The 26,958-nt window shown below is 40.6% G+C and overlaps 1 protein-coding gene across 1 annotated transcript in view; it reads left to right on the top strand.

The window, feature by feature from the left end:
• LOC149197497 (uncharacterized) overlaps positions 1 to 26,958 on the top strand; it is a 265,068-nt gene that overhangs the window by 155,677 nt on the left and 82,433 nt on the right. Inside the window, exons 5-6 of the mRNA XM_089408710.1 lie at positions 4,636 to 4,763; positions 4,856 to 4,924. Coding sequence (XP_089264836.1) covers positions 4,636 to 4,763; positions 4,856 to 4,924 — 197 coding nt within the window. The remainder of the gene's footprint in view (positions 1 to 4,635; positions 4,764 to 4,855; positions 4,925 to 26,958) is intronic.

Below are 26,958 nucleotides of genomic sequence, written 5' to 3'. Positions count from 1 at the left end.
GGTAGACATCCTTACCAAGGCCCTTGGAAGAACCAAGTTTGATTATTTCAGGGAGAAGATGGGGATGATAAAGAATCCATTTCAGTAGCAGAAATGGGTATGATGTTGCAGTGCAGTAGCACGATGCAACATGATGAGTAGGAGTTTGCAGTGCAGATGCAGTGTTGGGAAGATGGACCAGCAACAACACGGATGCAGAGGGAGCTGCAGTACAAATGTAGCAGTGGTAGTGATAGAGCCATGGGCAACAGTACAGGATGCAGCAATGCAAAGGATGTTGGGCAGGGAGGCTTAGCGTCAACCTAAGTACCGATGCTGTATGATCAGAGTAATGCTCAGTGGGGAATATTACTAGAGCACAATCCTCGCTAAGAGGGAGTGTTGATTTGGGGTAGCATCGGATGTGCTCTAGCCATGAAAATTGGTGGAGTGGCTAAAGCGCATGAGATCTCCAAGACCCAGAAACGTTTTGGGCAGATTCTAACCTGTTTGGGAGATATTAAAATAATTAATCTTTTTAATGGAGTTCCTAAGTCTAAACTTAGGAAAAATAAAATATTAATGAGTATTAATATAAAATTGGGTTAGAAGGTTTCAAAAGTCATGGATCAAGCCAAATCTAATCTTAGCCGTTGATTAGAGATTTAATCTCGACCGTTGAAGGACCAACATGATTAGTATAAGAAGAGGCTTGAGGGTCAGTTGGAGCATACACTGAGGGAGACAAGTCAGTTCGATTTCTGGAGTGGGGTTAGTTGAGAAATTCGAACTAGTGGTCTGGAGAGCAGCAGGAGGCAGCAAGTACGGAACAGAGAGTCAGGATCAACATCAGAAGACCAGCGCAGAAGCAGAAGAGGCAGATGTAGAGGCAGTAGCAGATTGTGCAGTCACTAGAGGGCTTGCATGGGTGACACAGAGAGGCCCAGGGCTGACGCAGAGTGTTGGGGAGCTACGCAGAGGCCAGCCAGGCTAACGCTAGGACTGGGAGAAGTGCTGGAGAATTATTCTCTCTGTTGGGTAAGCCAGTTTGGCACCCTGTTGTACGAAAGAATTGCTGAATAATAAAATCCAGTGTTGATAATATCGCCGAAATATCGGCGATATTCGGAAATATCGCGATATTTTCGGCGAGCCGAAATATCGCCGACAAAATATCGCGATATTTTCGGCGATATTTCATATCGCGATATTTCCGAAATATCGCCGATATTTCCGAAAATATCGCGCGATGATCGAAAATATCGCCCAGTGACTGTAAAATTTTTCCGCATGGCCTATAAAAATCCGATTTTGGTTTTTTTTCATATCATTTTCATTTTTTGTTGCTGGAGAAGGAAGGGGAGAGCTATGTGGTTTCTGCCAAGGAGGGTTTGAGCGTTCTAGGCCCTAGTATTGATATGGTATTCATGGTAATGTTAAATTCTTAAAGTAAAAGTGACATTCTCCTTAATCTTCATTTTCATCCTTTTACTTAAATTTTTAACATTACCATGAAATGACTCAGGATGTTTGAGAGTGGTTCCGGCCTCATTGGATTTCATATGGAGAAAGTAGAATTTTAGATTTCATTCAAAATGCAGCAGACTTGTCAATTTTTTAGGATTTCAGGATTGGGAGATTGTAATGTTTCCAGGTGACACCACTTGCCCAGGCTACCCCTGCCACCAGTAGAGGACGTGGTCTACCTCCTATAGCTCCTACTTCTAGTTCTTCAGCTTCTAGAGCATAACAAACTCCACTGCCAACTCCACCAGCACCAACATCTACATCTAGAGGGAAAGGGAAAGCTGTGGCATTTTCTCACAAGAGGGGCAGAGGAAATCAATAGGATTAGACTTTAGTTATTTTCTTATGTGCTTGTAAGTTGTACATGAACAATGAACATTGAATATTCAAGAATCAAGACCAAGCATATCACATTCTAATTTCTAAATAGTAAATTTTGATTCTATTTATTTTTTAAAGTGAACTATGAACTTTGAGAAGTAATTATATTTTAATTTGATTAGATAGGTTGCAACCTGCAATTTAATATGGATAAAAAACTTTATTTCGGTATATATATATATATATATAAAATGTGTCCCCCGTGTCTTGTTTCCAGGTCATTGTGTTTCGTATTGAATACTCGTATTTACGTGTCCTCCGTGTCTCGTGTCCTCGTGTCATGTGACTTAGCTTAGACAATATTGATGTATTGTCTCCGTGGAGGGTGGAGTCTGAGGAGCCCCTCTTGGAGGAGTCACCTTCATGGTTAGAGCCAGTGGCAGATGATCCATTAGAGCAGGGGCAGCAAGAGGAGGACTCGGAGTCAGAGGAGCAGCAGCACTCAGAGGAGCAGGAGGAGGAGGAGGACACTACGGGAGCATCGACATCAACACCATTTGCTATAGATATAGGAGAGCATAGCCCCATACCTAGCACTCATTATTTGACATTAGGTGCAGAGGCAAGGTCAGGGCCTCCTACTACTAGGGGCAAGCCTGGCAAACAACCCATCATGTTTTCCCGTAAAAGGGGGAGAGGGCAGTGATTTCAGATAGATAGTTGCTATTTTTATTTGTTATGCTACATATAACTCATGATGATGAGATACTTTTATATATGTGATGTTATTTTGTATTGGTTCTCCACATTTGAGTCCTTGAGTGGACAATTATTAGGGATCAGTAGGATTTGTTATCGCCTTTGATGTATCATTTCTATTTGACATCATATATATTAGTGTTTTCTTCATATTTATGTGCCAATGTGTTTATTTCATGTTGTTATTGCTTTATATGTTTAAAATCTGAAAAAAATGAATATATTATGCATTTTTTATGCTTGCCGATATTTGCCGATATTTTGCCGATATTTTCGCCGATATTGCCGATAAGATATTTTCTGGACCCTCGCCGATATTTTCCCGATACCGATATTATCAACACTGATAAAATCCTCCTTTGCTGCACTGGTTTTCCCACATTGGGTTTTTTCGGGGACTTTTGTCCAAAATAACTGGGTCGATGTATTGATTCTTGTGCATGTGTCTGTTTCTGAATTATGGTGTGATATCTGCAGCAGAATTTATTTTAATGTTTATTGAAGGAATTTCATAAATAACTTATTGAAAATAAGTAGGCAAAGTAAATCAGATGTTGCAGTGATAGAATTTTCACACACACACACACACACACACACACACACACATATATATATATATATATATAATTCCTTTGGTGGTTATGGTTGGGGTTCATTTCATAATGTCTCTGGTATGAATACTTTACAGTTTCATACCGTTTCCAAAATGGTTACAGATTCTAGAGGGAATTGGGCCTTATTTGAGCCATATCATTATTTGAGATGGATCTAGATGGCTTGAAGGGCCTGCTGGATGTGGTAATACAGATGAAAGGTTTTTTGTAAAAATGAGAAACTATGCCGATTCTCAGTATTTCAAAATAAACAGGTTTTGTCCCCTTTGTTTTAGCATAGTCTACTTGGTGACATCCTTCATGAACCTTTTATTGCAAAATTCCTTCATGCCTATGTCTATTTTTCCATATCTTGTAAAATGAGAAAAAAATAATGTGGTGGGAGGGTAGGGGGAAGCGGGGATTTATAGAGGCACTGATAATATTAACAGTTCAGATGTTGAAGAGATTCATGTAATGGCTTTGCATAATAATTTGAATATAAGAGAATCAACAAATTATACTCACTTATTGGTACTTGTAATTGCCCATGAAAAGACAACTTTACTACTAAGATAACTAGGGTTCATGTTTGTTGGGTGTGGGAACAAGGACCCCATTTTTGAAGTCATGGTGCATGGAGGTGCAAGATTATAAACTTTAATGCAAGATTATCACCTACAAACTTTGGATATACTAATTAATTTTTATGTTTATTCCAAGTGTAAAAAAGTGAATTTCATAAAAAGTTCTATAAAGTAAGTTTAATGGTCATTTAATTTAAATATAATAAATAGTAATTAATGTTTGAATATTATGATACATTAATTTTAATATTATTAAACTATTAATTACTTTAAAGTGTTATATTTAAAATTTTAAATAGAAGTTGTAAATTTTTTATTTATATAAATTTAATTAATGTTTGTAAATAATATATACATTTTGATATTATTCATCTAATAAATATTTTTATAAGTACTATATATAAAAACTATATATTTAAAAATTAATATATGTTTTTATTTCATTTTTATATAATTTTTATTTTTAAAAATTATAAAATATTTTATACTGTTTGTACTTGCTGTATCCAGATCCTGGCTTTTCAAAAAACTAGTGGATCCATATCCGAATACGGATCCAAATCCTGGTAACTTAACTTAAAAGTCACTTTACATATATTGTAAGTCACTTTCATTCTATCAGTCACTCAAGTTAATGTCACCTTATAATTTACTCACATTAAAGTAACTCTGTTTAACCTTCTTATCCTTTCGTTTATGCTTGCTTAGAGAACTTAATTTTTTTGTGGTGAAATGGATATTTTTCATAAACAGATCTTTTGCAGTTAGTTTGAGTTTAGAAATTGATTGCTTATATATATAGTTTTGTTCTTTTAATGTTTCTGGATGCCAAAAACTATTAATTTAGTACATGTCTTCATGTTATTCAGGTCGAACATTCAGGCATACTTTATATCCTGCTTACAAAAGCAATCGCATGCCTACTCCTGATACGATAGTTCAGGCACTCCAATATTTGAAGGCAGCTTTACTGGCCATGTCGGTGAAGGTTGTCGAGGTGTGGTTTTGGAAATATGGGTATAAGTTATAACTAATTCAGGATTCCCTTGTTGTCTTTTATATGTTTATAATATATTTATTTAAAAACAGGTTCCAGGAGTAGAAGCTGATGATGTGATTGGGACATTGGCAGTAAAAGGAGTAGGTGCTGGTTTGAAGGTAGATTCAAATTTCTATGGTTTAGGTTGGATATATTTTCAAATGAACTGAAGGGAATGATCTTGAAATCAAGGAACATTATTGGACATGAAAAAACTAGTTAAGTGAGCAGTACTAAAAGCCACAGTATTATGATTATGAATTTCAAAGTGAAGATAGAAATTCAGGCACCTAAGATACTTCCTGTTAGTTACTGGGAAATAAGACACAGTTATGCCTATAACAAGACAATGTATCTAAGGTTTCATTCTGATGTTTAAATTGCTCGTATGTTTGATACTTTTGTGCTTAATTTATCCATCAAGATCTAAAAGTACTGAGATATGTTACCATGCATATGCATAAAATATATGAGAATGATTGAGTTCTTTGAGATACACCCTCCCAAGAATTCTCTGACAAATAACTCTTTGAGGAAGAATGTTGCATGCCTTTAATCTGGAGATAAAAAAAGGGGTGGAGAGTGATGTCCTCGAGTCCTCAAACAAATTATACAGTTAGCCTTGGCTGTCACAATCTATTCACAATGGATAATAATAATAATAATAGATAATTTTCACGTGTTCAAATTGTTGGGGATCACGATTGTCGTTAGACCAAAACCCACAGGTGTTAGTCAACGACCGCATCGCCAGAGATAAGGATCCATGAGAGGGGGTTAGTTCATGTCGCGAAACACATGGGGAGCATTGATTTATCCAATGTCCAACAATCTCCTCCCAACGCGAGCTAGGTGTGTATCGAACTCATGACCTACGCTCTGATACCACTTGTTGGGAATCACGATTGCCATTAGACCAAAACCCGCAGGTGTTATTCAACGATTGCATCACCAGAGATAAGGATCCATGAGAGGGTGTTAGTCCATGTCGCGAAACACATGGGGAGTGTTGGTTTATCCAATGTCCAACACAAATGACCACAAATAGGTTAATGGGACTGCTAAATAAGAAAGTACATTATGGCAGTGCATGGGCTGCATGTATAAATGTCAAAAACAGATCCAATCCAAGATCTAGACCCTATTATATAAACTAGGGAAGAAACTACTATTGGAACGATTCCTGGAGCAGCTATGAGTATATGAAATTGCCTGCCAGGATACCAGCCTTAGACCCATGGTGCTTGGCACCCATAGACCCATGATATGTTGATGACCCATGATATAGACAGATGGTATTGCACCCTTTGGGAAAGTAAAAGTACAAGGGGGGTGATTCATTCTTGTGGTTGGAAAGAGAGCATCTTGTGGAGGAGAAGGTTGAGTGGGCCTCATTTTGAAGGTCAAGAGGGTCTGTGGAAGGTGGTTGGCAGGAGAGAAATGTATGGAGGGGAAGGCCAATTACGCCTCAGACCCCTTGATGGTCGAGAGGTTCTGTGGGAGGTGGTTGGCAAGAGAGCATCTTGTGGAGGAAAAGGTTGAGTAGGCGTCAAACCCGTGGATCGCTAAGAGGGCCTGTGGAGGTTGGAGAGGGCTTGAGTAGGCCTTGTGTTAATTTTTAGTTAACATGTTCTTTGCTTAGGACAGTGACTTCAAAATTCCATATAAGCCCATTTGTTAGTCTATTTTATTTCCATTAGCAATCTCATGAAACATTATCAAACTGACAGTGACTAAAGAAAGAACATAAAGGATAGATGTAGAAGACAAGCCAAGACAAGAGTACACAAGGATATGGCTCAAGCTAGGGAAAAACCCCAAGATGGGGAAAACCCTATATCAATTCTTCTTATTATTAATATCAAATGTTCAACAGAGAGAGAGTACAATAATCCAAAGTCAAAATGACTTTGACAATTGGAAGATCCCATAAACAAGTGGATGGCTCAAACTGTAATACCAATATTCAGTCAACTGTAATCAAGCTCTGGTTAGGGCTTCTTACTTTCCACTGTGATTTCATTCAATTGATCCAAGGACCCTCTTTTCAACTGCGGCATTCACTGCCATGCATGAATATGTCCTTCGCTGGCCCTTAGGGCTGATCTGGACCCTTTGGTTCATGAGCCACGGTCATCAAGGCATCATCAGAGTCATCATAATCAGTGAACATGACTTGCCTCTATTAGGCAAGAAGAGTCAAGTTATTCTGTCAGAGATTCTATAGCTCCCTCTGAAGTCTTACTTCAGTTGGTCCTTCATCAGTCTGTTCCTCATCTTGCTGCAACTATATCAGCAAACTTGCCCTATCAGACTTTCTCACATGCTCTAACCATTCAACAGTAATTCAGAACAATCAATGGATTTAGCAGAAGCATACATGTACTTCCAATTATGTAAAGACACCAAGAGATTTTCTCTGAATCTTGCCTTGATGCTTTTGAACTGACTGCTACAAATCTGAATGAGCCAAGATGTTTTAAGAAATTCTGATTCATAGCCCTTATTGTCACTGTTATGAATATCTTTTGCTGTACTCTAGATGGACCACAATCCAGAACCTGTTATCATAATGCTTGGGTCATTTATTGCATTCAAATTCACTGTTGTAATTCTGTCACCATAAACTTCTCTGCATCTAGATGGTAGCACATCAATGATACAATCCCAGGATAGCTAGAAGACAATATATATAAGCTCTATCAGACATAATAATGACAGCTCAATAGCAACTGTAAATTCAAGCCTTATGCAACAAACCCAATCACTGGTCATTAATGCCCAGGCACACAGATCTTCAATCAGTCCTTTCTTCGCATAGATCGACCAACCACTTTGTCACTTACTAAATGCACTAAGCGTGTAGTACCACAATTCAGATATAATAATGATTAGACAATTTTGTCAGCAGCCAAGGGCTCAATGCTCCTTTCAAGGAGAGATCAAGCTCTAGAAATCATTGTTTCTCTTGTATACCATCATTGTACAAGTCTTTCACAGTGATTTAATCTTGGTTAGTCAACAAAGAAGCTTGGACGAACTTCTATATGAGTGTCTGAAGGAACCTCATAAGCTACTACCATTCCTCCTACACACTGCAATTCATAGTGTATCTCAGGTATATGCACATAGGTTTTAGTTCTTTATTGTTCATAGCGTACTTTCCTTCAAAGACATTTCTGATTCCAGATTTCACATTCGAGTCACCTAGTGTGCTAAAAGAGTTATGTAATCTTCAGAATCTAGCTTATAATGCTTAGACTACAACAAGCTTCCAATGATCATATATAAACAAAACTACTTTAGAGTAGTAGGAATATATAATCTCCAGATAAATCCTTACTGCTATAAGCTAGGAAACCGGATTCGTCCTAAACCCCCTGCGAATCCCGAATCCGGCGAATCCGACACGATTCGGTCTGGATTCGTGTCCAAATCACAGGACACGTCGTGTCCGTTTCGGACACGTCGTGTCCGTTTCGGACACGTCGTGTCCGTTTCGGACACGTCGTGTCCGAGGGCGTGTTGCGATTTTCAGGGGCGTGTCGCGATTTTAGGACACGTGTCCGGTTTCCAGGACTCGCTAAGCTCAGCGCGGGTATGAAAAGGGCGTGTTTGCTCATTAATATTTTCATTTGGTAAGTGATTTGTGCTGTTGCGGCAAGGAGTAGAGCATTTTGGCAGCTTCATAATCAAGTCTAGGCCCTAGTATTGATATGCTATTCATGGTAATGTTAAATTCTTAAAGTAAAAGTGACATTCTCCTTAATCTTCATTTTCATCCTTTTACTTAAATTTTTAACATTACCATGAAATGACTCAGGATGTTTGAGAGTGGTTCCGGCCTCATTGGATTTCATATGGAGAAAGTAGAATTTTAGATTTCATTCAAAATCCAGCAGACTTATCAGTTTTTCAGGATTTTAGGATTGGGGGATTGCAATGTTTCCATTGAATTTTGTCATGTATTAGGGTATGGAACTCGTATTTAATCAAGAGCACCAAACCAAGAGCTTCTGAATATGTCGCTCCCGCTCCCGTTTTCGCTCCCGCTCCCCGCTTTCGCTCCCGCTCCCAAGTAACACTGTTCCTGATGATATGGGTCTGGACACCATTGTTGAGTTGGCATTGGCCAACATGGATCTCAATGATCCAGTGCTAGAGCCTGTTAGATTTGATGACTTAGAGGGGTCAGCCTGCATACCAGCAGATGCAAAGGCGACTATGGATACAGGGGAGGAGGAGGATGTAGAGGAGAGCAGTGGGGACCATGATGATGGGGACAGTGATGCTGATTCTGATGCTGATTGATGCCTTGAGGCTTGTATACCTGTAGTTGTTTTATATTTTCTATTTCTATTTGCCATTGGCATTGCATCAACACTACCTATGTAACACATTTTGATTTGATGACTTAATGAGAAAACTACAGTTGTCAGTGTGTTTATCTTACTATCTTGTAGTTGTAAGTTGTCTTTCAGTTATGAATTATGAATCATGATTTAAATTGTTAATAGATTTATCATTTATGTGACCAGTACCACTGACATTTATTTGAATTTTGTATGTACTATGCATGCTAATAGCTATAGATGAAGATCTATGTTTGAAATCAATAAATTTGTATCATTAATTAAAATTTGTGTAAGAAATATGATAATATCTAATTTTTAATATATATATATATATATATTTTTAAATATATATTATATATATATATTTTTTAATAAAATAATATATAACGTGTCCTGTTCCGGGGGGTCAGCGTGTCCCGAATCCGACACCACGAATCCCGAATCCTACGTGTCCCGAATCCCCGTGTCAGGTGACTTAGGCTATAAGTAACACGAACTCCAGGGATGACTTCAAAAACATACCCAAACTGTTGTAAATTGAGGCCGAAAGATTATGAGACATATGCAGGATGAAGAAAGCCTTTTTTTCATCAAGTTACTACACAGTGTCAGAATTACTTCTTCAATTTGGAGTACGCAAGCCCTAGGTCAGTCCACAGATCTTACAACACTAATGTTTTCTAACTTTAGATTTCAGAAAGCTTCAAAACCTTGCAAGCTGAGCCTCGATCTTCAAGATTGTCAACTTTGGATAAGAATACGAATCAGCTTCTGATTTATCCTTACTACAAAGATCTCTTTGGATATGAAACCCTCCATCAGACATACAATAGTTCTTTAACAAAACCAGATCTAGAGCTCGAATATGTGGTGAAGTAAAAAAACCTTTAGTGCCACAAAAATTGGAAGCTTGACAATTCTATCCACCTGCAAAGTAAGAAACATGAAAACCCTTACCAAAATATGACCATTAATCAATACCCTTAATAGATCCTTGAGCAACATTTGGTGTTGACTTCCTTCAACAATTTTCGGTCTTCTGATCATGCTTGATTCCATGGATCCGAAGTGATGATAATGTTCTAGAAAATGCTTTTAGAAAAATTAGCACACGATTGTCTCCTTCTGAATAATGTTATTGAGAAGAGAATGTTCCTCAGATACAGAGAATATTGCAGAGATCAGATTAGGCCCTAATAGGGCTACCAAGTTCCAACACCTCCAGTGAAAGAACCTTAGCCCCAAAACAATCAAGAAAAGAACCTTAGCTGCAAAGAAACTTTGAGCTACTTGCTTCAGATCAGTAGTCCTTAGCAGTGTTGCACGAAGCGCCTCCCCACCCCCGGTTCCAAGCCCTGAAGCGCGTCCCGTACGGAAGCGCCTAGGAAGCTTGGCTGGAAGCGGCGCTTCCGAATTCGGAAGCGCCGCTTCCTGGAAATTTGGAAGCGCTGTACGGAAGCGCCGCTTCCGAAGCGCGCTTCGTACGGCGCTTCGGGCATCGGAAGCATGGCGCTTCGGAGGAGGAAGCGTACGCTTCCCAGACGCTTCCGTACGCTTCCAGAAAAGCTTCCGGAAAAGCGTTTAGAAAATCGTTTTTTTTCAATTTTTTTTTAAATTTTAGGTGAGTTTGCTTGTTGGGGGTGGGTCCACCTTGGGTTAGGGTGACGAATGAAGGCAAAAAAAATATAAATATAGCAGATGCTCCCTCATGGTAATGTTAAATTCTTAAAGTAAAAGTGACATTCTCCTTTATTTTTCATTTTCATCCTTTTACTTAAATTTTTAACATTACCATGAAATGACTCAGGATGTTTGAGAGTGGTTCCAGCCTCATTGGACTTCATATGGAGAAAATAAAATTTCATATCCTATTCAAAATTCAGCAGACTTAACAGTTTTCAGGTATTCAGGATCAATGGGATTGTGGCATTTCATTAGATTATATCAAGTATGAAGGTATGCGATTAGCATTTAATCAAGAGCACCAAGCCCTATATGTACCCTGGTGTTGGTGGTGTTAATTGTTGAACTCCTTTGTCACGCGGCACGCCCTTAGCAAAAAATTACCTTTCAATCAAGTCAAAATCATCGATCAAACATGTTAAGCTTTTTCTACCATATTTTAAGTCTTGAATTAGGTAGTTTGATCAAAATTGGGCAATGTTGACTAATATCCCTAGACAATCGAGGTAGAGGCAAAGGCTAGACAAGAGGAGAAGAATCTAGATTCTAGATCATTAATGTACAATGGATGTTATATCTATCTTGATTTATGCAAAAATATGCATGTTTTCATGTCTTCTACAATTAATTTGGTATTTGGGATGTTTGTTTTGAGTATAAATGCAAAAAAATATAAAAAAATATATATATATAGCAGACGCTTCCACGGACGCTTCGCTTCCTAGATTTTTGGAAAATGATGCTTCGGCGTCCCCGCTTCCAAAAAACGCTTCCGCTTCGCTTCCGCTTCGTGCAACATTGGTCCTTAGTGATATGCTTACACCACATGAGCTGTACATCTTTAATGCTATCTGAGCACAAAAAATGTAATGAGATTATTCCTTGCAAGAACAAGAGTTGCAGAGAAGGAGAACTGTTATGGAATTTCAAGAATAGACTGTAACACATTCACTGTTCAAAATTTTGGAAATAGTAAATTCGGTTCCTTTCCAGAGATGATTGATGAGGAGATCCTAACTGAGTGGACACAGAAATTTGGTGTCCTAGAGAGGGCCGAGAATTTTGATTTAGGGTTGTAAGAAGCCTTCAGCGAATTCAAAACCAAGTCCTATATGCGATGAACCTCATCTCCACAGGGCCAATGTAATAGAAGATATGCTATCAGATTCTTTTTGTTCAAGGGATGAAACAGGCTTGATTGATCTTGTGTTAAAGTCATAGATCACACTACAGGAATTCTCCATATGCCAAATCATGGAAACTTTTCAATGAACTTCCCTTGAAAATTGCTCTCTTTTACTCCAGCTTGGGCTTGTCCTCACCTGAGCTCTAATGCCATGTTAATTTTTAGTTAACATGTCCTTTGCTTAGGATAGTCACTTCAAAATTCTTTATAAACCCATTTGTTAGTCTATTTTATTTCCATTAGCAATCTCATGAAACACTATCAAGCTGACAGTGACAGAAGAAAAAACATAAAGTATAGATGCAGAAGACAAGCCAAGACAAGAGTACACAAGGATATGGCTCAAGCCAGGGAAAAACCCCAAGATGGGGAAAACCCTATATCAATTCTTCTTATTATTAATATCGAATGTTCAGCAGAGAGAGAGAACAATAATCCAAAGTCAAAATGACTTTGACAATTTGAAGATCCAATATCTTAAACAAGTGGATGGCTCAAACTGTAATACCAATATTCAGTCAATTGTAATTAAGGTCTGGTTAGGGCTGCTTACTGTCCATTGTGATTTCATTCAATTGATCCAAGGACCCTCTTTTCAACTGCGGCTTTCACTGGCATGCATGAATATGTCCTTTGCTGGCCCTTAGGGCTGATCTGGACCCATGATAGGACTCTCGACCCCCTTGACTGTGTTGGTGCAGACCTGCAGCTGTCCTAGAGTGGTAGATCTGAAGTCCGGCTTGACTTTGAAATTTTTTATTAAAATGTCCACAAACTAACCCAGAAGCAAATGAATTCGGCCAGCCTTTCTGTTCTACAGTTTGATCTTGCAAGGACAAATTTTACCCATACAAACATTGCAGAAATTTCCTCAAAGCCTGCGGCTGCCCTTTTGGAAAATCTCGGCCCTACCTGAGAAGAGAGATACCCAAAACAACCAGCACTATGTCCTCCAAGAACTCGGCTACCTCAGAAGCCTTTTGATATCTCTAACTCGCTGTCCAAATCGCAGAGATATTCTTGATAATGAATGTGTGAAATGAGGTTGTAGGCACCTCAATATATACTAGTCGATGGGGTTGAAGAGACGTGACTTTTGGGCTTATTGAGCCGACATATGGGTGAGGCTGACCTTGTTAATTTTACATGAGAGAAACATAAATTCAAAATCACACTCTCCTTGTCCAAATTTGATGATCTTTAGGTCGATTTTGGTCCTATCGAAAAGAGGAATTTAATGCCATAATTATCTTCCCCAAAGGAGCTGTCCAAAGTGGAATTTGGCCCTAGTTTCCAATTTTAACACCTTAGGCAGGCCAAGTAATGCTACTAATTATGTTGTAGCTGTGACAACAGAGAAGGGGTGAGTTTGTCCTTATTTGGACAAGAGAGAAGGGGTGAGTTTTCCCCTCTTTGGACAAAAAAGAACGATTGAGTTTGCCCCTATTTGGACAACAAAGAAGCGTTGAGTTTGCCCCTTTTTTGACAGTAGAGAAAGATATCCAATAGTGAGTATATTGTGGCAAGTACAATCAGTTGATTGTGGCATGGAGAGCAAGGAAGGTTTCACCAGTAAAGACAAGGGTTTTTCTGTTTAAGTTTTCCCTTGTACTTGGCATTTTATTGAGCATTGTAAAAGGGCCATTTCCCCTTGTACAGGAGCCCTAGATTCTTATTGAAGGACTAATAAGTATTGTTTTTTAGGGATAAATTTTTGTGTTACTGTGCATGATCTAATTGCTGGTTTTATAAGTTTTCCAGTGCAAAATTTGTTTTTGGTTAGGGACACCGTTGTGTTTTAGTTAATTAGTTGGGTTAATTTAGGGGAGGTCCCACTAGACTGGGACTGAAAATTAACCCCCCATTTAAGGTGAGGGAACAAGATCATGGCCAAGACACTTCTTCCAAGTTACCCCTTAATCTATGTCAAATGCCCAAATACAAACAAGCATAAGCACCCCCTTGCAAAATGAATAAAGTACCTTTTGGTCGGAAGTCAACCTTCCAACATGTGCTCTTGCCAAATGGGCGAGGAAACATATGAATGATGCATGTGGTGGAGATGCAAATGGCACATCGACATTGGCTACTAGTGGCTGTCAGGGGCTGTTGGTTGCCGATTGGAAAAGGTGATGGGAGAGAAATCTCTCCTATGGGGTCACCCATGTCTGGTGGGTCAAAATGAGCATGGTGACTTTGCCAAATGGTTGTTGTGTTAATGATCATTGTTAATCTGGTAGTTAAATCTATATTTTCATGTTTTCTGCAGTTGATTTGACATTCTACATGTTTTTTTGAATATATATGCGTCAAAATATATTGAAATATGTATTATATAAAAAACACTCCCAATAGCCTTGGCGGAAATATCCATGCAATGTTGGAATTTCTAAGTCTAACACGTTAGAAACCCTTCATGCACTTTATTGATTTATTCCTACCTACTTGTTCTGTTAATTAACAAGTTATTTACGATGTAAATATCAGAAATAAATACAAGTGCATGCTCAACACATTACGGATTTTCAACTGAAGGAAACAGAAACAAACACACAAGTGACACCGTTGTTTTTGGACTAATGTCCCCGGAAAAACCCAATGCGGGAAAACCGGTGCAACTATCTGAGGGTTTGATTTATTAAGCAATTTCAGAATACAATCTGGGTGCCAAATCCGGCTCACCTAATAGAGAAAAATCTTGGCAATAGTACCTCTCTACTCGGAAGCAGATATTCTGGCTGAAACCCCGGATAAACACTCCGGCAGCTCCACAGCTCCAATTTGCCCCACGAAACCCCAACGTTAGCCTCTCTCTGGCCCAACATTAGCCCAACGTCACTTTGGCTGGGCCTGCATCAGCCTCTGGAGGCACTGCGTCAGTCCTCTGGCCCTATGCGTCACCCATGCTGGCCCTCTGAGGCATTGCGCAACTCTTGGCTGCCTCTACGTGAGCCCTGGCTGGTTCTGTGTGAACCCTTGGCTGCTTCTGCGTCCCTCTCTTCAGCTACTGCGCTAATCCTCCTGGTGCTATCTCTGCCTCTTTGCTTCTGTATTCATTGCCCCTCAGCTGCAACTCTGATCACTCTCTCAACTTTCTCAGCAAACCCAACCCCAGAAAGTCGAAATCTTGATCTCTTGGTGTGTTCTCCAAGTGACCCTCAAACCTCCTCTTATACTTTTTTCGTTGACAAATCAACGATTGAGATTAAGTCCCTAGTCAACGGCTAAGATTAGATCTAGCTTGATCCATGACTTTTGGACCATTCTAATACAATTTTATATTAATTCACATTAATATTTTATTTTCCCTAAGTTTAGAGTTAGGGACTCTATTAAAAATATTAATTATTTTAATATCTCCCAAACTGTTTAGAATCTGCCCAAGCCCTTTTTGGGTATTGGAGATCTCATGTGCCTTAGCCTCTCCACCAATTTTCATGGCTAGAGCACATCTGATGCTATCCCAAATCAACACTCCCTCTTAGCGAGGGCTGTGCTCTAGTAATGCTCCTCATTGAGCATCACCCTGATCATTTGGCATCGGTCCCTGTGTTGATGCTAGGCTTGCTGCCCAACATCCTCGGCACTGCTGCATCCTGTACTGCTACCCATGGTTCTGCCACTGCCACTGCTGCATTCGTACTGCAACTCCCTCTGCATCTGTGCTGCTGCCCATGGCTCTGTCACTGCCATTGCTGCATCTGCACTGCTGCCCATGGCTCTGTCACTGCCATTGCTGCATCTGCACTGCAACCCCTCTCATCATGTTGCTCATAGCACTACCACTGCGAACTGCTACACTGCAACTTAGTTACTGAGAAGTAGGTAACTGATCTCCCAACTCTGACATCTCCGTCAGGCTAGAAACACTCCTGATGCTGAAGCTCCCTCTGTCACTGACAAGTGCTTCCTCTCTGACCTTTGCGTTGCTGCAACAACTTTGTGCATCTCCCACCATTGCACACCTCTCTGTGCTATCTTGCACCAATGCAACACTCCCGTGCTTCTCGCACTACTGCCTCACGCTGTCCTGGAAATCCTGCACTGTAGCTCCCTCTGTCGCTCCATCCGCATTCGTCTCTATTGACATCCGCCAACATTGCTACTCCTCTTCAGGGCTCCCGTAGCAAGGTCTAATCCAAGAGGCTGGGTACCTCAAGGATCCTGCCCCTCATCACTTGTAGTTTGTCTGACTACAGCTCGGTGTTTCCCCACTTCTGCTCAAGGGGTGTGTGTGCACTCATGGCACAATCATTGTCTGTCTCCACTTCCTTGCCCTTGCTGGCACAGCCTTGGTCTCAGAGGCCTCTCCCTTGCTCTTCTTCCTTGGACACTGGGTTGCATAATGACCCAACTCCCCACAATGGAAGCATTTGACCTTAGAGAGGTCCTTCTTCTTCCGTTTCTCCTGCTTTCCCTCAGATGCTAAGGCAACATGCACCGCCTCCTCCTTCTTGATTTTGGTCCCCTTTCTGTTGCTTTCTGCCTTGCTCAGCCTTCTGATCTTTTCTTGGCGAAGAGCAGACCACATTTCCTCCCAATCTGGAAGGGTCGCCCTGCCCAGTATGCTCTGGACAAACACCTCCCAGTCTTCTGAGACTGCGTTCAGGGCTGTTCTCACTATCAATTCTTCATCCGACGTGGCCCCTATGGAAGTCAGTTGATCCCAGATCTCCTTCAATCGAATGAGGAAGGGGTCGATTTATTCTCCTTTCTGCATCTGGTATGATCGCAACTGATTTTCTAGTAACATCATTCTCTGCACAGAAGTATGCTGGTACAATTTCTTTAGGGCCTCCCACATCTCATTTGTCGTTTCCTTTTCGATAATATGTGGTACTACATGATCCTTGACCCCGTCAAGAATGATGCCCTTGGCCCTCGCCATTGCCTCCTCGTACTTGTCGTTATCAGCTGGGTAAACTGGGATAGCTATCGTTCTCAAGGCGAAGTGCTTGACACGATATCTGTCTAGAACGGATAAGATTTTGGCCTTTCAGACTACGAAGTTTGAGGCTCCGTCTAGTCTATCCTGGTCTGTTACCCCGTTCACTACCATCTCGTTGCTCCTCTACTTTCCTCCTAGAAGTTCTCGGTGTGACTCCCTCTGAGCCTCGATTTCCCTCCTGGAAACCCTTCTGCGAATGTCGAGATGCCCCCACTTCGATCCTTAGTGCCGTTGCATCACTGATCTAGATTTCTTGGTTAGAAACCCTCGGTAGCAACTCCCTCCTCCTTGGTCTTGCCCTGTTAGGTACTGTTCTGACCACAGTACCCCACCAGCTCCACTCTGTAACTTACCCACAACCTCCTAAACCCTAGCAAACTGAAGGTTAGAGCTCCTAGGCTCTACGCAATCCCAACACCAACAAATCAACCTCCTCAGCCAGCTGCATTAGCCCTCCTGGCCTCTGTGTGACTCTGCATGATTTGGCCAAAAAAGGGTCAGTTGGCTAAATATTTTAATTTGCAGCCATATATTTTGAAATCCTGCACTGTAGCTCCCTCTGTCGCTCCATCCGCATTCGTCTCTATTGACATCCGCCAACATTGCTACTCCTCTTCAGGGCTCCCGTAGCAAGGTCTAATCCAAGAGGCTGGGTACCTCAAGGATCCTGCCCCTCATCACTTGTAGTTTGTCTGACTACAGCTCGGTGTTTCCCCACTTCTGCTCAAGTGGTGTGTGCACTCATGGCACAATCATTGTCTGTCTCCACTTCCTTAATTTGCAGCCATATATTTTGAAATCCTGCACCCTATATTTTGGCCTTTCAGACTACGAAGTTTGAGGCTCCGTCTAGTCTATCCTGGTCTGTTACCCCGTTCACTGCCATCTCGTTGCTCCTCTACTTCCCTCCTAGAAGTTCTCGGTGTGACTCCCTCTGAGCCTCGATTTCCCTCCTGGAAACCCTTCTGCGAATGTCGAGATGCCCCCACTTCGATCCTTAGTGCCGCTGCATCACTGATCTAGATTTCTTGGTTAGAAACCCTCGGTAGCAACTCCCTCCTCCTTGGTCTTGCCCTGTTAGGTACTGTTCTGACCACAGTACCCGACCAGCTCCACTCTGTAACTTACCCACAACCTCCTAAACCCTAGCAAACTGAAGGTTAGAGCTCCTAGGCTCTACGCAATCCCAACACCAACAAATCAACCTCCTCAGCCAGCTGCATTAGCCCTCCTGGCCTCTGTGTGACTTTGCATGATTTAGCCAAAAAAGGGTCAGTTGGCTAAATATGCCACGTTTGCCTTCGCGGCGGGTGCTGTATGGATTTCCATACACTCCACAACAAACTGGTGTAGCTGAAAGGAAAAATCGCACCTTAAAGGAAATGGCTAATTGTATGCTGCAATCTTATAATTTGTTGAATCAATATTTTAATTAAAACCAATGTTTTAAGAATCCGACTCCGACTCCGACTCGGCCGAGGATCGACTCCGACTCCGACTCCGAAACGGTAATGACTCGGCCGGCTCAATTTCAATGACTCGGTCGTTGTAAAAAATACATTAAATATTTATTTTTTTTATTAAAAAACATAATTTTAAATATTTTAAACATAATTTTAAAGATTTTCATTCATGTTTCCAAACACACAGCATTATAATATAGATGGAAGACAACATATGATCAAAGTAGGCTCTTTGCTTCTGTTCAATTTGTACATTAAAGTTCAGATATAGCAATGAAGCACCTTCCAGAGTGCTACAACAATGATGAAACATAAACCTTTACTGCCCCCTATCTTAGAATGAAGGACTGTTGATGAAGTAAGCCAGGACTCATAACCTTAAAAGTTAAAATGACCTCGGAATATCTGTCTGAAAGAGCAAAGTTTATACTGAAAACTCGAGATTTGTTTAAGAGCAGCAATACTTGTGAATTTGAAGGGGGGCATGTTTCACAATGAAAAATGGTATATCTTGGCCACATAATTTCAAAAAATATATTGAAATGGACCGAGGAAATGTGAACACTATTTTGGGAGTGGCCAACTCCAGATAATGCAACACAAATATGGCAATTTCATAGACTTGTGAACTTTATCAAAAGTTCATCCGAACATTTAGTAAGATTGTAGCACCTATGAATATTTTGATGACAGCAGACAATAGGTTTTAAGATCCAAGGTAGCTGAAGAGGATTTCCAATCTCTTAAAAGATGACTAATGGAAGCTACAGTTTTAGCCATTACAGATGGTAACAAACTTTTCAAGGTTGAATCTGATGATCAAGTTTGGTTCTTGGGGCACTAGTTAGCCAAGAAGGACATTCCAGTGCATACCACCATGAAAAGTTTAATCAAGAAAAAATTAAATAGAGAATTTCCAATCAAGAATTATATACAATTATACAATATCTATGTCATCAAAGGCAATACTTGATGGCTAAGGAGTTCATGCTATATATAGATCATCAAGCTTTGCAACACACATCAACTTCACATCATGCCAAATAGTTAAATTAATTGCAAAGTTTTGTTTCTAACTTACTAAGATCGAACACAAGGCAGGTAAAGCTGCAAAAGATGATGATCAATGTAGGACAATGGTTCACATCAAATTCGAATCCTCATAATACAGTGCCTTTCCAAAACACACCAAATTTTGGAAGATAAATTATCAAATGACACTGTAATTGCAGTCACAAGTATGGGTATGACAGAGCAGTTTATAAAACAGGAGGCAAGGTTTATGACAGAGCAGTTTATGACCGAGTCAAATTGGATCCGGCCGGGTTGACCGAGTCACACATGACTCGGCCGAGTCATTCAATGACTCGGCCGAGTCATGTGTGACTCGGTCAACCGGACCGGTTACTTGGCCGGGTCACTCCTCCAGCAATCGACTCGGTTCGACTCGGCCGTTTCGGTTTCGAAACGGCCGGTTTGTAAAACACTGATTAAAACAAATATTTTCCTTATCATAATATGTGAAAATTTCTAAATAGAAACCCAACTGCAGTGATTAATATTATTTCTTCTACTTATTAACTCAGAAATAAGTTATTCACAGTGTTCTTATGACAAATATTGAATTAAATTCTACTGTAGTCTTCACAATTAAAATACTGTGGAAAGTAAATGCAAAGAAAAATAATGGCACAAATATAACCACGATGACAGTTATTTTTGGACAACTGTCCCTGGGAAAACCCAATGTGGGAAAACTGGTGCAGCAGATGAGGGTTTCTTTATTATTCTTCAACAAAAATCTCATGTACAAGTTACAACCAACAAAATAGAAGAGGAATCTCTGAGAGAAAATTTACAGACACTTCTCGACTGATTTCTGATCCAGGAGAGGACCTACTGCCCCCTCTGCCTCTCACTGCGTTAGCTCCTGTGTGAGAACTGTGCAATCCCAACATCAACTTGCCTTTGCGTCACAACTTTTGCGTTGTCCTCCCTCGGCTATGCGTTTTCTGCTTCTGCACTCGTGATTGATGTTGATTACCCTCACTTTCTTTCCCACTTGCAACTCTCCCTCTGATTCAATTTTCTTTTGCCGAACTTCGACTAGTGAGAAAATCGATCTTACTCAGGTAACTGAGTATCTGCCTCTGGTGTATTTTCCAAGTGTCCATCAAGCCTTCTCTTATAATCCTCTCGTTGATCAATCAACAACCCAAATTAGATTATAATCAATGGCTAGGATCATATTGACTTGATCTCTGTCTTCTTCTAGAAGTTTCAACCACAATTTGGATTAATACCCATTAATTATTTTAATTTCCTAAGTTGAGACTTAGGGACCCATTAAAAATAATTAATTATTTTAATAAAACTGTCTCCGAGTGGAATTTCCCAAAATGATTTCTGGGTATTGGAGAATGCATGTGTCTAAGCCTCCCTGCAAAATTTGAGACTTAGAGCACATCCGATGCTACCAAAAATCAACACTCCCTCTTAGCGAGGAATGTGCTCTAGCAATGCAACCTGTTGAAGCATCACCCTGTTCTGTAACATCTCCCTCTGCACTCGCTGATGTCTGACATCGTCCCCACCAACTACTGCGCAAATGCTGCATTTGTAATGCTGTTGACCCTGCCACTTGTCAACACTGCATCTGTACTGCTGCTAACCTTGCCACTTGTCAACACTGCATTCGTACTGCAACTCCCTTTGCCACTGTAACTGAGAAATCACCTGTTTCTGCTACCATACCCATCTTCTCTCTGAACTGAATGAACTTAGCTCTTCCTAGAGCTTTTGTGAGTATGTTTGCTACCTGATCTCCTATGGGGACATACTACAGCTGTACTGCCCCACGCTGAACAGAGCCTCTGATAAAGTGACATATGATATCAATGTGTTTCGACCGATCATAAGATACTGGATTCTTAGAGAGTTTGATACAACTCTGATTATCACAGTAAACCCTGGTTGCTTCCATCCTTTTTCTGAACAAACTCACAAGCAATTTTCTAAGCCATATAGTTTCGCACGTAGCTGTGCTGGCTGCCAAATATTCAGCTTCTATTGAGCTCAGAGCTACTGACTTCTGCTTCCTTCTACTCTAAGATATCTTTCCTGATCCAACACTGAAGTAGTACCCAGAGGTACTTTTCCGGTCTACTGAGCTACCTGCCCAATCTGCATTTGTGAACCCATTCAATCTGACGTCCTCCCCTTGGGAGTATTACCATCCCCATCTTTTCTCTGAACTGAATGAACATAGCTCTTCCTAGAGCCTTTGTGAGTATGTTTGCTACCTGATCTCCTATGGGGACATACTACAGCTGTATTGCCCCACGCTGAACACAACCTCTGATAAAGTGACATATGATATCAATGTGTTTCGACCGATCATAAAACACTGGATTCTTAGAGAGTTTGATACAACTTTGATTATCACAGTAAACCCTGGTCGCTTCCATCCTTTTTCTGAACAAACTCACGAGCAATTTTCTAAGCCATATAGCTTTGCACGTAGTTGTGCTGGTTGCCAAATATTCAGCTTCTGCTGAGCTCAGAGCTACTGACTTCTGCTTCCTGCTACACTAAGATATCTTTCCTGATCCAACATTGAAGCAGTACTTGGTGGTACTTTTCCGATCTACTGAGCTACTTGCCCAATCTGCATCTGTTAACCCATTCAATCTAACGTCCTCCCCTCGGGAGTATTTCAACCCATATCCGACTATTCCACGCACATACCTAAGAATGTGTCTAGTTGCTACCCAATGCACCCTTCCCGGTTCTACCCTTAACTGACTAAGAGTGTTGACAGCAAAGCAGATGTCTGGCCTAGTGTAGACCAGATACATGAGTGACCCAATGAGATGTCTGTACAAGGTGGAGTCCACTTCCGTGTCTCTTGATGCATCTATTTTCTTCTAGTTGGTGATCATGGGAGTAGCCATGGGTCGACAATCCTGCATTTTGAATCTCTTCAGAATCTTTGTAACATATCTTCCTTGGCCAAGGAAGATCTCCCCATTCTTCTGCCAAACTTCCAACCCTAGAAAATAATGCATCAACCCCATATCCTTCATGTCGAATTCTGCTTCAAGATTCTTCTTGCAGTCCTGTATGAGCCTAGATGACCTTGTTAAAGACAAGTCATCTACATATAATACCAGAATAAGTGGCCCATTCTCTACCAATAAATAGTAGAAATTGGGATCAACATCACTCTTGACCAGTGTTGATAATATCGGTATCGGGAAAATATCGGCGAGGGTCCAGAAAATATCTTATCGGCAATATCGGCGAAAATATCGGCAAAATATCGGCAAATATCGGCAAGCATAAAAAATGCATAATATATTCATTTTTTTCAGATTTTTAAACATATAAAGCAATAACAACATGAAATAAACACACTGGCACATAAATATGAAGAAAACACTGATATATATGATGTCAAATAGAAATGATACATCAAAGGCGATACCAAATCCTGCTGATCCCTGATAATTGTCCATTCAAGGACTCAAATATGGAGAACCAATACAAAATAACATCACATATATAAAATTATCTCATCATCATGAGTTATATGTAGCATAACAAATAAAACTAGTAGCTATCTATCTGAAATCACTGCCCTCTCCCCCTTTTACGGGAAAACATGATGGGCTGTTTGCCAGGCTTGCCCCTAGTAGTAGGAGGCCCTGACCCTGCCTCTGCACCTAATGTCAAATAATGAGTGCTAGGTATGGGGCTATGCTCTCCTATATCTATAGCAGATGGTGTTGATGTTGATGCTCCCGCAGTGTCCTCCTCCTCCTCCTACTCCTTTGAGTGCTGCTACTCCTCTGACTCCGAGTCCTCCTCTTGCTGCCCCTGCTCTAATGGATCATCTGCCACTGGCTCTAACCATGAAGGTGACTCCTCCAAGAGGGGCTCCTCAAACTCCACCCTCCACAGAGACAATACATCAATATTGTCTAAGCTAAGTCACATGACACGAGGACACGAGACACAGAGGACACGTAAATACGAGTATTCATTACGAAACGCAACGACCTGGAAACAAGACATGGGGGACACGTTTTATATATATATATACCGAAATATAGTTTTTTATCCATATTAAATTGCAGGTTGCAGCTTATCTAATCAAATTAAAATATAATTACTTCTCAAAGTTCATAATTCACTTTAAAAAAATAAATAGAATCAAAATTTACTATTTAGAAATTAGAATGTGATATGCTTGGTCTTGATTCTTGAATATTCAATGTTCATTGTTCATGTACAACTTACAAGCACATAAGAAAATAACTAAAGTCTAATCCTATTGATTTCCTCTGCCCCTCTTGCGAGAAAATGCCACAACTTTCCCTTTCCCTCTAGATGTAGTTGCTGGTGCTGGTGGAGTTGGCAGTGGAGTTTGCTATGCTCTAGAAGCTGAAGAACTAGAAGTAGGAGCTATAGGAGGTAGACCACGTCCTCTACTGGTGGCAGGGGTAGCCTGGGCAGGTGGTGTCACCTGGAAACATTACAATCTCCCAATCCTGAAATCCTAAAAAACTGATAAGTCTGCTGCATTTTGAATGAAATCTAAAATTCTACTTTCTCCATATGAAATCCAATGAGGTCGGAACCACTCTCAAACATCCTGAGTCATTTCATGGTAATGTTAAAAATTTAAGTAAAAGGATGAAAATGAAGATTAAGGAGAATGTCACTTTTACTTTAAGAATTTAACATTACCATGAATAGCATATCAATACTAGGGCCTAGAACGCTCAAACCCTCCTTGGCAGCAACCGCATAGCCCTCCCCTTCCTTCTCCAGCAATCAAAAATGAAAACGATATGAAAAAAACCAAAATCGGATTTTTATAGGTCATGCGGAAATTTTTTACGGTCACCGGGCGATATTTTCGATTGTCGCGCGATATTTTCGGAAATATCGGCGATATTTCGGAAATATCGCGATATAAAATATCGCCGAAAATATCGCGATATTTTGTCGGCGATATTTCGGCTCGCCGAAAATATCGCGATATTTCCGAATATCGCCGATATTTCGGCGATATTATCAACACTGCTCTTGACAAATCCCAACTGTCGCAAGTAACTATCAATCTGACCATACCATGCTCTAGGTGTCTGCTTGAGCCCATACAAGGCTTCTTTAATCTGTATACATGAGTTCTCTTCTCATGAGTTTCAAAGCTTTCGGGCTGTTCTATATACACCTCCTCTTTTATCACGCCGTTCAAAAATGTTGTCTTGACATCCATCTGGTGAATTTCCCATCCCATTTGAGCTGCTAGGGATATAATGGATCTGATAGAGGTATAACGGCTTATTGGGGTGAAGGTCTCTTCATAGTCTATTCCTTCTTTCTGTTCGTACCCCTTTGCCACGAACCTAGCCTTGTACTTCCTTATACTGCCATCCGCAACGTATTTGATCTTGTATATCCATCTTGATCCTACAACTGATCTATCCTCTGGTTTAGGTACTACTTCCCAGACATCGTTCGTCATGATAGAATTGTATTCTTCTACCATGGCATCCACCCAAACTTAGTGTTGAATGACTTCTTGAAATCTAGACGATTCTTCAACCTAAGCTACCGAGGCCTGCTATCCGTCAGGTTGTCTACGCTGCCTTTTCTCGGTTCTAGGAGCTCCAACAAAGTCCTCTGCATCCCTTAGTGTCTGTCGTACTTCTCTACTGGTTCTACCATTGGTGGTAGGAGGCTCAATTAACTCTTCCTCCTGATCCTGTTGTTTCATCTGCTGAGAACTATCTGGATTTCCTTCTTTTGAGGAAAAACTGGTACTAGTCATTGTACTCGATCTAGGTGTTTGTCCTCCTGCCTGTCCTCCTTCCAGCCCCTGCTGCTGTTGGACTAATGGAACCTCTTCAGACTGACCTTTTGCTGACATCTATCGAGATTTCCTGATAGCTCTATCCTCCATGAACTTCGCATTTCGTCTTACTACAATCTTCGTGCTGCTAGGAACGTAGATTATGTATATGGTTGAGGTCTCGCTATATCCAACGAGGTACCCCTTTTCTGCGGTCTGATCCAGTTTACTGCGCTTTTCGTCGTGAATGTGACAATATGCCATGCTTCCAAATATCTTGAGATGACTTATTTCCGACTTCTTCCCTGTGAAGACACCTTCGGGCGTTCTCTTCCCCAATGCTATGTGAGGAGTTATATTCTGGATATATACTGTTGTGTTGCATGCCTCTGCCCACAAGAATCTAGGCAAGTCTTGATCATACAACATAGCTTTGGCTACGACAACAATAGTTCTATTTTTCCGCTCTTCTACTCCATTCTCTTTTGATACCCTCTTTTGCTTAGAAATCTATGACGTCTTTGTCCGTATCTTCTCCACCATTATCTGAATGCAATACCTTTATCTTTTTCCTTGTCATATTTTCAACGAGAGCCTTAAACTCCCTGAATCGATCAAAGACCTCATCCTGGGTCTTTAAGAAATAGATCTAGGTTTTTCTAGAGTGATCATCAATAAAGGTGACAAAGTATTCGCCACCACTAAGAGCTCTTGTGGACATTGGACCAAAAATATCTAAGTCTATCAATCCCAATACACATTCTGCTCTATTTTTAATTCCGGAAAAAAGTTTCTTTAGCGTACTTCCCTAGTACGCATCCTCTGCATAAGTCATCATGTTCACTACTAAGGGCTAGTATTCCTGTAATAGTATCTCTGAGCATCCTCACTGCTCCATGGTGTAAGTGTCCAATTTGCCCGTGCCATAATTCATTTCGTTCCTTTTCACCATTATAGTTGCTGCCTATCAGTGCCATTGGAGACTCAAGTTGCAACCTATACAATTTGTTGCTTTGAGTTCCAATTTGTCTCTTCTTCTTCTAGCTTGGATGCTTGACATATACTTTCTTTCCAATGAAGTATACATCGTATCCCTTGTCCTGTAACTGGGACATTGAAATCAGATTAAGTCCTAATCCTGACACATGCAGAACATTGGTGGCTCGGATGCTGGTCCCTGCTTCCGTCCGAAATACTACAGTGCCTCTCCCTACCGGAGTACACTTTGTTCTGTTTCCCATAGCAATCTGGAAGTCCATTTGTTCTTCTTGATAGCTCGAGAAATGTTCTCATACTCCAGTCATATGAGCTGAAGCCCCGCTATCAATGTACCAAACATCTGCTGATGCTGAATTTGCTAAGCATGCGAATTCTTCTTCTAATCTGGAAGACAATTCTGAGACACTTTGAGTATCCATCTTTGTGCTATTTTTCAAACAATTTCTGATGCTACCCTGCCCCAACAACTGTTGCAGAAAAAACTGCGTCCCACCAGAGAAACTCCTCTTCTCTGAATCTTCTACTGCACTGCTCCTTCTGCTGCTGACAGATTTCGATCTGGAAATCTTACCTCTCTGTCGACTCACTCAGAGAGAGATTTACCATGAAAATCTAGCCCTCCCAACTTGAACTACGCAAACCCTCTAGGGATTCGAA

This window comes from Pinus tabuliformis, chromosome 2_2 (genome assembly GCF_031772625.1).
Source record: "Pinus tabuliformis cultivar Carrire ecotype Pingquan chromosome 2_2, CPIR1, whole genome shotgun sequence".
Taxonomy (NCBI): Eukaryota; Viridiplantae; Streptophyta; class Pinopsida; order Pinales; family Pinaceae; genus Pinus; species Pinus tabuliformis.
Note: the sequence above shows the minus strand (reverse complement) of the source record. Positions and strands in the feature narration are given on the sequence as shown.